The sequence below is a fragment of the Carassius auratus genome, chromosome 26, assembly GCF_003368295.1.
Source record: "Carassius auratus strain Wakin chromosome 26, ASM336829v1, whole genome shotgun sequence".
Lineage (NCBI taxonomy): Eukaryota > Metazoa > Chordata > Actinopteri > Cypriniformes > Cyprinidae > Carassius > Carassius auratus.
The window spans coordinates 1531794-1545199 of NC_039268.1; the positions used below are offsets into that span (position 1 = coordinate 1531794).

A 13406-nucleotide genomic window follows, 5' to 3' on the forward strand; every position below is an offset into this window, starting at 1 on the left:
CATTTTTAATTACTCTTTTAAAACCACGATTATCATATGCAACTACTGCTTTTGCAGAATGTATGTGCAGAAAAGCCTTTTTTATATATGTTTCATCTTCAGAGAATATATCTAGAATTAAGTAGATTTTTATTAGCCAATGCACTTTCTTATTATTAAGCATAAATCGGAGAAATTAAAAAGGGGACAAAAAAACCAAACAAAAACAAAGGCATACTTTGAAACGTAAATGCACAAACTCTCATAGTAAAAAAAAATAAAAAAAATAAAAAACAAACCAAAAAATAAAAATAAATAAAAAGAAATCAAACAAATCATAAAACAAGCACAATACACTAAATGAAAAGGAGGGCTGTTCTTTAAACACACACAAAAATAATGGGGTGAGAAAAATGTACTCAATTGAAGAAACTGCCATGTCAAAACAATAAATCCCAAGCAAAATAAATCCATAACATGTCAGCTAATACAATGACAGAAGTTCATTAAAGACAAAAACAAACCATAAAACAAGCACAAAACAAAAAGGATTGTTCTCAAAACAAGATAAAGAAAAGAAAAAAAGAAGTAATTGAAAAGAAGAAGAAAAAAAAAACAAGAAAAAAAACAAAACAAGCATGTCCGCTAATACAGTGCAATAGCTGAAGGCTTTAGTAAGGTGACCTGACGGTGGCACTGTATACACTCTCTTTAGAGAGAAAAAAAGCGAGTTTTCACAGTGACTATCTTTGTGAAAATTGTCTGATTTATCTTTCTGAGCTGTGTAACATATAACAGGCCACAGTAATGTTGTAGTAGTGAGGAACAGTCAAATCAAGTATAAGCAAGTCATTCTTTTCATTCAGTGAAAGTAACAGTAATCAGTAAAATTACTCACTCACTATATAAGCGATGAAAATGTTCAAAATGTTCTTGCTGGTATTTCATAGTTTTCACCACTTTACTATTATTGTAAAAGTAGAAATAATAAAGAATGAGTGGGAATGTCCTTGTTTGCATTGAGAGGATTCAGAAGAACGTTTGTTTAGAGAGTCCACTGGGTCGGCTGTCAATCTGAGTCGAGTTGAATTGAGACACTTTATTTAATCTGTATCTGTGTCTGTGTGTGTGTGTGTGTGTGAGAGAGAGAGAGAGTAAAAGAGATACAGTGTGTGTGTGTGAGTGTGTGTGTGTGTGAGAGAGGGAGAGAGAGAGAGAGGGGTATCTGTAATGAAAGGCATTCTCTGCTGGCGCCAGTATTCAGGAGATCCTACTGAGACGTGCGCGCGCGCGCACACACACACACACACACACACACCCCTCAAACAGGGCTTGACCCACAACCACTTTCCACCCTCACTCAAATGAACGCCCTTTCCTCTGACAACACCTGCTGTGAGCTGACTATGCTGTTCTCTAATAATGACTTTATTGGGTTCAGTGCCTGCATGACATACAGTACAGTACAATGCAAGGAATGGATATTATATTAATTACACAGAGGACTAGAAGGAACATGGTGTGAAATCCTGTTTGTGTGATTGTGTGTGTGTGTGTGTAAACATACACACACACACAGACACAAGAATTTTAAGGTTATGTAAAATACAATCTATTAAAATTTGAAATATGACTTTTGAAAATGTTTACCTATAGATTAAATATTCTCAGTTGAATATTAGCCATATTTATATTTAGACTAATACTTCACAAATGTAGCATGCATAATCAATTTAACTTTTACATTTAATTTGGTTGTTTTATCTTTCATAAAATTGTTCATGTAATTTAACTCCATGCTTTTTAATGAATTTATGATCTATAATAATAATTCTAGAATCCAACTTAAGTTTTTAATCCAACCAGTTTTAATGAATTTATGATCTAATTGTCATCATTATTGCCATTTTTTATTTAACTACAATTTTATTCAATCCTTTTCAAACTTATAACAATAACACATTATTGCTATTATTATTATTTGTTTATTATTCCAGTGTAAATAAGTTTTTATTCAATCCTATTTAATTAATTTATGTTCAATAATAATCGTTATTATTGCTATCATCATCACCATTTTTAAATAATATTAACACTACAAATAATAAATTAAATGTTTATGAATTAAGTGTTATAAACTTACAGCACCACCGCTCTGGATTTTTCTGAATAATACAACCTATTCACCATTATATGGACACCAACTGCAGTTGTAGAAACTCCAGCGCAATGATAGAACCCCACGCTGGTGAATACTGAAACCTTTATTGTGTCATTATCCACTGAGGATGAACAAATGTTTGTGACACACAGAAATAACTAATACTGCAGGCTTTAGGATTTCACCTGCTGCACCTTACAAGAACTTCAATTCTCACTTCCAGCACCAGTCAAATGAATAAGAGAAATACATAAATTAATGCACATTAGAACTTTACATTTAGCAATTGAAAATAAAAATCAGATCACAATAAATAAATATAAAGCACAGTAATAATAATAAATAAAAACTGGCAACATAAAGTGGGAAACATGTTTCAATCTGCTTTTGAAAGTTTATACATTCAGCTGGGACTGATTTGCTGTAGAAGTGATAAATGTCCACAAAAACAATTCAAAGGTCACTCACCTTCACGAGGTGTTATCACATTCTCAAACTTTTTAAAGGATCCACAACATTAATCAACATTTAAATGGCTGCTGGTGCTTTGTGGGTAAATGTTTCAGCACACAAACAAACACAAATGACTGTTTCTAATACCTAAAATAGTTTACTGTTACTCCTATTTACATTCAAATGAATTGGTTTTCACATCTTTAATTTCAATTCTAGGATATTTTTAAGCATGCAAATGTGTATAAAATGTACTTTTTAAACCAAAAGAAAAAAAAAAGTCAGATTATCTCATTTAGTAAAATGTACAGAAAAAGTGTAATAATCGCTTTTCTCTTTGTAAATCAAATACAGGTTGCTTTAAGACAACAATCAGTAGTTAGAGTTTATTTAAGGGAAAATGATCAGAGTTTTTGGAATAGTTTTTCTAGTAAATGCAGTCATTTCTCAGTTGCATTGCAGTCCATTAGAACACAATTCACAGCCGACACGCACTTCATTACACTAAGCTAAATGACTTCAAATGAAACCATAAGTGAGAACTAACGGTGAACAAATTTTGCAGAATTACAAGTAGCACGACTAATTCTGCAATGCCACTGTGAGACGTGCCTTCGAAAAGCAGCGTGGTGACATTTAAAACACGTTCGGATGAGCTTCAGAGTCTAGATCTCTTCTAATCAAGTATGGAGTAGATTTCTTTTAAAGCATTTGTATTGCAGAAGAACCTTTCCCACCAAAATTCCCATTTTAAACACGAAATACACGCATAAATGCCTTCCGATTGACTTGACCATCAACATTATCTGAATTTCATCCTCATAAACCCTCTAAAGGGAAAATACAGTGACCCCTTCTCGCCCTTATTTCTCGGAGCGGACCTTGTCCTTCATGACTGGCAGCCAGGGAGGAGACAGCTCTGGGATGTTCTTCTTGGCCTGGTTGAGGTGGGTCATGGCGGTGTACAAGCTGCCCCTGGAGTTCTGCTCAGGGTAGTACATCTCCAGAGCCGACGGGGTGCAGTGTCTGTGCTAGATTAGAAAGCAGACGTTTGCTAATAAAGGTTATATAGGAATACATTAACTAGAATGGAGAAGGTCAGGCAGGTTCTGTAATAAATCAAACATAAAGGTGAATGTCATGCAGCGCTGCATTCCTGTTGATATAGCATCGGTAGAGCGGCCAAACTGCTGAAAACTGCCTCTGAAAAACAACAATCCTGCCACTTCCGTTTACACACAAGCATAAATTGTGGAAATCGATATTTTTTCCAAATGTGTTGAGATGAAGTGAAGCTTAGCACATTGTCAGCAAACATCAACAAAATACACATGTCTGTAAAAATCAATGACCTGAAGTGCTAAAATATATTGTTTGTTATATATATATGTGTGTGTGTGTGTGTGTGTGTGTGTATAGCAAGCAAAACAAACAACAACAACAAAAAAAGTAAGATTTTAGACGAAATCTCATTATGTTGCATGTTTAATTTAATGAGTGGCCAATTATCATAGAAAAAAAAATACAAAACTGTTTCCGTTAGTGTATATCAAATAAATAAATAAATAAATAATAATAATAATAATAATATAATAGATGATTTTAATCCATCAATATGCAATGAATATGTAATGTGCTCTGGTGCAAAATTCTCCTTTGAGTAAATTTCATATAGACAGTTTGTATACTCTGCAAAATATACACATACTATATTCTGCCACAAAATTAAGATTGCTGTGGTAAGATGTTATTCTTAACAAGAGCATGTAAACAACATAATCATCTTATACAATATAGAAAAAAAGAAATGTACCATCTACATAATATTATGCATGGAACAAACACGTTAAGTTATAAGCAAAATGTAGAAAGAAGTATTTCTAGTTAGAATAACATCTTAGTATATATTTATTTGGAAAGTTACATAAGCACAATTTATAAAACAAATGTAAACTTACAGAACCTGTAGCGATATATCTTAAAATGCCAACATTCTTAAATTTAAATGAAAACTGATTACATAGTGTAAACAGTGATAAACTATTTTAGGAATGCAAACTATGAAATATTTATTATTTTTCCAATTTGTAAAACAGTGACACTTTACACATACCACAAAAAAGAAAAAAGACAAAAAAAAAAAAAAAAGTGTTTTGCGACTGAAAGACGTCAATCAAGGGACGTCAACATGCCAAAGCTTCCATAAACCTCATTCCATCTTAACAAGAGGCAATTTTCCCGCTCTTCAAGTTAGCAAGGCTACATTACTGTGGCATGCTAATTATGGCAGTGGTATCTGCATCAAAGGGGGTGAGGTGGAAACCCCTGCAGGCCTTAATCACAGTTTAGTCATGGTTAAGACTAATTAAAGACATTCTCACACTCCACCAAAGCTAATGCACCGCTTCAGATGCTGTCCGCAGACTGAAGATCTGCCGCTAAGCTTTGCTGAGCTGCAAACAAAGTACATTTAAACGAATACCACACCAACAAAAGATGCAGTTAATACTTAATTGCTCAGCTCCAAAACCTAGTAAGCTGCCCTGCTGCCTATCCTAACAGAAATAGACTTTCATAGGTGGGTAACTTGAAACAAAAAATATGTGCATCAAACTAATTAAGTTCCTCACATGGAGCACAAGGAAAACTCAACTGAAATGTATTGAATTATATTTCAATCAAATTTAATTCAATACATTATTAATTACATTTGAATCATCATTTGACTGAATTCAAATGTTTTGTTCCTGAATAAATCAGCAATTTTGAACAAATGAGTTGAATGAATGATTCAGTGAGTCATGCATAAAGTCGCTCATAAGTCACTTGGCACCACTTGCCGGAGTTACAATGCAACTTAAAAATCCAAACTACTAATACACAGGCTGCTGTATAAATTATTATTATTCTAGTAGCTATATGCCACCATTCACAGATGATTCATTCACAATGAAAGAAAGTAGGATATGTTTTGAGGTGAAAATGATTTTGAGATGTCATACCGGTGGCAACCACTGACTAATTTTCACTAGAGCCACAAGTGAGACGTTTGTTTACAGAAGTGTGATTTCTCATCTACATTTCAGAGAAAAAAACGGTTTGTAAAGTAGCCCACAAATGTTCTCAGCATGGTGTGTTTGTGCTATACGGAGTACCTGGAGAACGAAGCCCTCAGGGCAGCCGAGCTGATCGTACCACAGTGCTTTATACATGACCAACAGCAGCAGACACGCCAGGAACGCCAAGGTGATAATAATCAACCCAGTCAGCTGGAAAACACAGACATTCACACACCTATTTATGCCTTCCATTTTTTATTCATACTCGCATTTCCCTCACTATCAGAGACAAATGCAAGATCTAAGTAGGCTGGGCAATCTGTCCTCGTCTTTATTTACCTTCAGCTTCTCGGACATCTCATCGTAAAGGTTTATGTTTAGCTTCTTGATGCTCGGAACGTACAGCTTCCTCTTCTTCTCCTTCAGCTGATACTCTGTTGTGGTTTTCACAATCACCTATAGAGTCACAGAGAAAGAATGAACTATTAAAATAGTCCAAACAAAGAACAAGATGAGAGGGGGCTGGGTAGAAACCACAAGAATGGGCTCGCTGCTTTCAGAGTTAGCATTAGAAACCCTAATGGAAAACAAGCTGAAGCAAGTAGCTGTGTTTTCAAAAGTTTCTAAATGGTCGACAAGATATTATGTTCCAAGGAACATCTTGACTATGTTAAGGTGGATTGTTGTTCGTACAATATGGTCTACCAGTTTGCGCACCACTGAATGACACACTCAATGAGGCTTTTTGGAATTATTGGGACAGCCAAAGTCAAGTCAACATTACTTCCCAACCAAGTCTTATGTGCTCTGATTGAAGCCGATTTAGGATTTAGAAATGTAGGACCCACTCCTAAACCTAACCGATAGCTTTAACAAAAGCAAACGTAAGATAAAACACATTTGCTGAAGCAACCTTGACATTTTAGCTCCTCGTGCAGTGTTATACCGGGTGTGCTACCGAGCAAGTTTACTATGTCAGAAAAGCCATACTTGTAAAGCTGGTAATGTGATGCAAACATCAAAATGTATTATTCTAGTTTCCAAATCATGCACTTGGCTGTTTGTTGAGATTATAACATAGTATTGTGCAAAGAGATGTGGGATAATGAGTCTTATTAATGAACACTCTGCCCTTGTAATCATAATTTGCATGAAAAGGAATACAAATCAATGTTTTTCTGCCACTAGTGGTCATTTCTGCTGGAAACCACAGTGAATTGTGTGTATAGATATGTTTGGGAAAAACATAGGTAGAAGCAGGTTTTTCAAACAGTGTAGGTTGTAGGATACACAAGATGTTACTTCAGCACATTAAAAATGCAGAGAGCAAACACCTACTACTATATCATTAGTCATCTTTTAGATGAGTCACTGCAAAGTTAAATCCAAACTCTGCTGTGCGTTTCCATCCGTTGCACTTTCCTCCTACAGAGCTTAGAATCGATATAAGCCATCTGAAATTAGCTTGTGTGCATTTGCAAGATCAGATGGTTTTTGCAAAGACTTTCGGTGACAACGAATCTTGATGGTGTCACATGAATTCTTTCTTTCATGCCAGGCTATCCGCTGGGATCTATCGGGGTGGTTTCCACAATGTCTTTGATGGTATCAGTGGTACTGGATGTCTGCCGGTCCACCTCCGGTCTCCTATGACATTCTTCCCCTTAATGAAGTTTTATGCAGAGTAATGAGTAACAGAGGTGCGCTGCTGTCTTTAATATGGTGCTATGTGTGGGTTCTGCTCTCTAATGCATGAATGGTAATTACCTTATCAGGGAAAGGCTGCTGTAACTGGCCCACCTCCAGTGGAGTGATGAGGGGGATGTTGTCAAAACCGTCCTCCGACGACGGCTGTCTCTCCATCTTGTCCACCAGTTTACTGCCTAATTTCACCATATCTGAAGCAAACATGAATGATTAGATCCTACATTCAGCAAAAAAAAAAAAATATATATAATAATAATAATTAAAAAAATGCAAATGAACTCAATATATTCAAACAAATACTTATACAATTTCCTTTCAGTAAGTGTCTTACTTTTCATTACTTAGCAATTTTGTGTTATAACAGGATTTTTTTTTTTTTTTTTTTGTTTATTGTGATGTTTTCATCTAAAAGCAGTTTTTATGTTCAATAAATCATTTGAATTACTTGCTTGGAGAGGTTTTTGGACCTGGTTTCCTATCCTTTTGCTGTGTTTTTTCTTAGTAGTTTGTGACAAAGTTTTTATATTATTGGTGCAATATAATTTAATGTAATATACGTATGTATACACACACATATATACACACACTTATTTTACATAGTATATATGCACACACACAAACGCGCGTGTGTGTGTGTGTGTGTGTGTGTATATGTATTTCGGTTGAACTAAATATATTTCTTAAGAGAAATTAAGAGTCACAGTTACTAATTGATGTTATTGCATAATTTCATCATTCCATGCCATCGTTCACCAGAGAGGATTTGTAACTCTGATAATAATGCATCTGTTGGTTGATGTTTTCCATTTAGAACTAGTTAGACAGTAAATATCTCTCCATTAAGTCTGTCTCTGAGGGGTCTGATGTTGTTACTCAGTTACTGTGAATCTCTCTCCATGTCATTATGACTGAGTGTGCATGTACACACACTCGCGTCTGTGCATGCTAATTCACCAACACACACACTGTCTCATGTCTTACTCATTAGCCGACTAAGGAAAACATCTGATAGGTTACAGCTCTCTCTAATTATCTTTCTCCAAGCTAATAGGCTATTACAGAGCCCTCTCCAGAATACAAAACACATAAACACAACAATCACTAGTGATAGATGGACACGTCAGCCCACATTAAGCCATTTTGAGATTGTCGGCACCGGCCAATAAAAGCTTAACTGATTAGACATTTCCATAATTGCAACTATTCTTATTTAAAATGATTTTTGAGTGGATTTTAGGTGGAGATCAGCTTCGAATAGCAAGTAAGGTTTTTTTTTTTGGTGCATTATGATGAGTTTATTTGCAAAAGTCAGTTTGCATAAATCTTTTTTTTTTTTTTTTATCATATATATATATTTTTTGTTATTATTACTTAATCAAAATACCCAACAGGAGTTTGATTGATATTGGAATGCAGGATAAAAAAAAAAAAAAAAAAAAAAAAAAAAAACATGATTTTTGAAAATGTTCTTTAAAACAGACTCTTCTTTGCAAATCAAAAAAATCTTCATATAGGCCTAGAGATTACTCAAACAAAAACAGCTGATTTAGATATGAAAAGGCTGTCTGATAGACATTAACTCACTAATCATGGATCACTTGCTTTTTTTTTGTTGACATTTTGGTTGTTGAAATGTGTCTATCTATGTGTAGTTTTAATACCAAATTATGTAAAAGTAATAACCCCATTTTTGTTTTTATTTATTATTATTATTGTTAAAGACGCCATTAATGCTATTTTGACAATGCATTATATTTGAAGCTGTATTAAAATAATAATTGCACGTTCCTTTTCAGATACAATCACTTCACGTGGAAGACACTGGAGGCCACGGAACAGGCGTGTTTCATTGGCTCTTCCACAGAACACCTTATTTGCTCTATCAAGGTTATCCGAGATGCCCACATTGAACAGCAGCACATCAGCATGTGTGAGGCGTCCAGATGATATCTGCGCTGTCCACAGACCAATACAGCACCACTGGACGCTTATCAAATCAGAATTCATTATCAAACACACAGACAAGACAAACGTAAGCATTTAAGCGTAATTTGTAATTCATCAAACGTCATTACGCGCTCACCTTGTACCATTATTACGCAACAGCTGTGCGTTTCAGTGAGGCATCATACGTCAAAATAATGATGGATGTTTTTCTTTCTTATGATGTACTGAGGGATAAAGCGAATTTTCGATTGGGAAAATAGAAGAGACAAATAAATTCTACGTTTCTATCTCGCATTTCTCTTGTCTTATCCGCTTGGAAACGGCAGAGAATAAACGATATACCGTTTCGAATAACACAGCATACGATTTTTTATTTCCGTCGGAAATGAATGCAGAAGAGATACTCACTGCTTCCCCTGCGGATGTGTTGTTGATGCTGATGGAGAGCTACTGTTATTATGGCGGTGTGTGTGTGATTGACTGAAGCGCGCTCCCGTCGCTGCTGTTTGATGTCAGCGGTATCGCAGCAGATAACTGGCTGATCAATGTGACAAATCCCATTCTACACATATCCACAATTACTTTGAGCATGTGTGCTCGGTGATTTATGTGAAGGAAAGGACAGTAAAAATGTCAGATATGCAGCAAAAAGAATCCTTCGTGCTTGCGCGGATCAAAACGATTTTTGGAATTTAAATAGAAATTAAATTATTAATTGTGACAATATGTGTAAAGTATGTTTGACACAAAAGTGATATTTAGCAGTAATTTAGTACGCTATAATTATATTTATATAATTATTGTACGTCTCATCTAGATTATTAAACGTTGCATTTTATTTAGTCTATTAGATGTTAGATTAAAGGCAAATTAGTTAAACGTACATATGGGTGCTAGTTGTCACAAAAAAAAGTTAATTAAGAAGCAAAAGTTTTACAAAGATTTACATTTAAGTCAACTAAATAACCAAGATGTATTTTCTTTAGGTCAGACCAAACACACACACACACACACACACACACACACATTTGGTTATTTAGTACATGAATTCTCTCTGCTATCAGACTCAACCCTGTCTGAGCTTATGAACATTTTATCACCTCTCAGCAGGACACGTGCTGTGGATTTACCAAACTTAATGAATTTATTTTGCCAACTCATTCATCTAGTCCTTCAGATCTGCACATTAATACCAGGTTTACTGTAGTTTGATTCGTTATGATTATGAATATTTTCTGAGTGTATATAGCTGTAGTATTCATGTGGATGATGATTTTTTTTTAATTCAGACGTCAAAGGTCACCTGGCCAAGTCTGACTAAACTTTAAGACAGCTGAACAAATCCTTTTTATTTTTACCATTTTATTTTTCGGCCATTTTATGTATTCAGGATTTCACTGTGTCTAAGTTGTCACTAGATGGCAGTGTGGCTTTTAAAATAATATATATTTTTTTTAAACACGACTTTCCAAATTATTCCTACCCCATATCCGATTGCACACGAAATGAAAGGGCACATGCCAAACTACTGAACTGCTCTTTCCAGATTTATCACGGATGTTGAGGGAATAATCCCAGGTCAGTCCTGGAAACTTTCCACCACTTACAGTATTTACAGTAACTGGGACTGAAGTGACCCTAATTCTGCTGGTGACTGCTTTAATGCCACAAGTAATCTAAAGGAAGCCTATGTTGGGAAATGCCAGTCACGGGATAAATTTATGAGCTACACTAAATGTTAAACATTTATATATATTTACACAAGCCTGAAAACTATAATATAGAGTTACCAAATGTACAGAGATGAGTTAGTAGATGTTTTTGGTATTTAGTACTGTGTTAACTATTAAATGTTTTAGTATCAAGCACATGCTCAAACAAAACCACAGCTGCTGGTAAAGCACAGAAATCATGTGACAGCCTTGAGTGCGCCCCTGAGAGTTGATAAATAGTTTTTCTTTGGAACTGAGTGCTTTTTAGCCAGCTTCTTCCCAAACTGTCCTTCCCAAGCACACAAAGCACCCTAACACTTTCATTTCCTACGTGGGAAGCTGGGAACATCTGGACGATGGGTGAATATGTACTCTTTTCCAAAACAAAACATGCTCATTTGAATTGCTTATGATGTGTTTTTTAATAGTAGTCTTGTTTCTCAAGATGAACGGGTAAGAAATATTAATCAATATTAACATCTTGCAATTTTCCATGTATCTTTCTCAATGTAAACATGATCAAATTTATGTTTACATCACTGAATACTTGGCAAAGTTGAAAGAAAATACCCCTTTTTTATCTAAACCCCAACAAAGCATGTCTAATCTAGAGGTATTAAATCAAAGCTAAACTTTCCTGTGATTATAAAAGGCCAATGAGGATAAGACCATAATGTCAAATTAAGTGTGTGTTTGTTCACAGTTGTTCCTCATCATTCATGTAATAGACTCCCAATTACTGAAAATGTTGGCATCAGATAATCACCTGAACTAATTTGCCCTCTTTTGCTGTAACTCTAAAGGTCAGGTGTGGTTTGGTTAATTATGGGATGTGGGAAGTACGAATTCAGAGAGGCCTTTGACACTCCAGACTGCAGAAACACAGGCAACACTGAAGATACTTTTAAACTCCAAAAATCACTCACCCCAAATAAAAGGGAATAAAAAAATTCATAACAAATTATGTAACACCATAAATATTATACAGTTATTTCTGAATGTTGTTTGAATGGTCAAAATGTCTAGTTTTTTTTTCTTCATATATATACTTTTTTATTTTAATCATATTACAAGGTAACAAGCCATTTTATAATTTTGCAAACATTTCTGGTACCTTGCTTTTGAATGTTCTCTGAATGTTCTGAAACAATTAGGCCTAACATTTAAAAAAATGTTATACAAATTTCCAACTAAACATTTCAGAAGTTTTATTTTCAAGTATTATTGTTCCTAAGTTAGGTTGAACATTTCACTCTCTCTTTAAAAAAGAAACATGTTTGAATAAGTTCAGCTGTAAAGTTGGGAAAGTACCAGTTGCAACAGCAGCCGTGTTGTTTGTCTGTGATTAATGTTGCTTGGATAGACAAAGGCCACATTCATCTCATCTGCGCATCAAATGCCTGTGCATGAAGACAAACACACAATTATAGCAGTAGTTGTTTATGAATCACAACACACACAATTATAGCAGTAGTCGTTTTATGTCTAATGATGTCTCAGAAACGAAATCTCTTTCCGTGCAGATGGAGTCTGGACTGTGGCGATAGGAATAAAATCAGAAGTATTCCTCCTTCGGTTACAACCTCCTCCGTCTAAGCAAAAGCGTTTGGTATTTCTGTTACTACAAAGCAGCAGATGGAGATCAAAGCCTGTGGATTGACATGTTCGTATGTTGCTGGCTGCTTCATGTAATATTTATATTCTACACTGGTCTATGTATTCTCTGCTCTACTGATTTGTCCATTTGAATGTTCCAGGTTTATACAACTCCACATGGTGAAGATAAAACTGTAGGCATCCAACCCTTCATTTTCTTCTCCTCCCTGTAGGGTACGCTCATTCTATCATTCAATCAACAATCATGTTTTACATGAGTGCCAATTAAAGAAAATAAAAAATAAATAAATGCGAACTGCAAGTTTATGTTTATATGTCAGAAGTACGATCATATAATACTATATTTTTATATAATACTATTTTTTTCTAATTTACATATTATGCCAGTAGGTGGCAGCAATTGACTGTCTATCACAAGTGGGTTGCACCAGCCGCACGCGTCCTGCGTGACCAGGGCTGCGCTTCCCAAAAGCATCGTAAGCCGAAGTTGATCGTCGCTCCATCGGTTTACAGTGCTTTTGGGAAATGCATCCCAGAACATTCCGCCCCTTGGTGCATGGCTGCAGTACAGGTTAGAAACCCCTCCCTCATGTAAAAAAATAATGGGATGTGAGCCAAACTAAAATATCTAACTACTGTTGTTGTTTCTGTGTTTTTAGGTAGTTATTATCATGCTATTGTATGTTCAAGCATTTTTCTTTTTTTTATTGTTTTTGTTATTTTATGCTATAAAAATCAGCTGTGGCGTTGTGTTTGTGTGCTTGAGATTGA

At 35.1% G+C, this 13406-nt stretch overlaps 1 protein-coding gene across 1 annotated transcript; it reads right to left on the reverse strand.

Moving 5' to 3' along the window:
* Positions 1-3456: 3456 nt before the first annotated feature.
* Positions 3457-7548, reverse strand: LOC113043937 (neuronal vesicle trafficking-associated protein 1). Its single transcript, XM_026203490.1, has 4 exons — positions 7420-7548; positions 5992-6108; positions 5749-5862; positions 3457-3624 (listed from the first exon to the last, which is right to left on the reverse strand). Exons 1-4 carry the CDS (start codon positions 7546-7548, stop codon positions 3457-3459), a joined length of 528 nt encoding a protein of 175 aa, XP_026059275.1.
* Positions 7549-13406: the final 5858 nt, after the last annotated feature.

What these genes read in the sequence shown, in the direction of transcription:
- LOC113043937 (XM_026203490.1), bottom strand. Translation starts at nt 7,548, where the DNA reads ATGGTGAAATTAGGCAGTAAACTGGTGGACAAGATGGAGAGACAGCCG. An exon ending in AGATGTCCGAGAAGCTGAAG is followed by an intron (nt 5,863 to 5,991) that starts GTAAATAAAGAC and finishes TGTGTTTTCCAG; the next exon opens with CTGACTGGGTTGATTATTAT. An exon ending in CTGAGGGCTTCGTTCTCCAG is followed by an intron (nt 3,625 to 5,748) that starts GTACTCCGTATA and finishes TTTCTAATCTAG; the next exon opens with CACAGACACTGCACCCCGTC.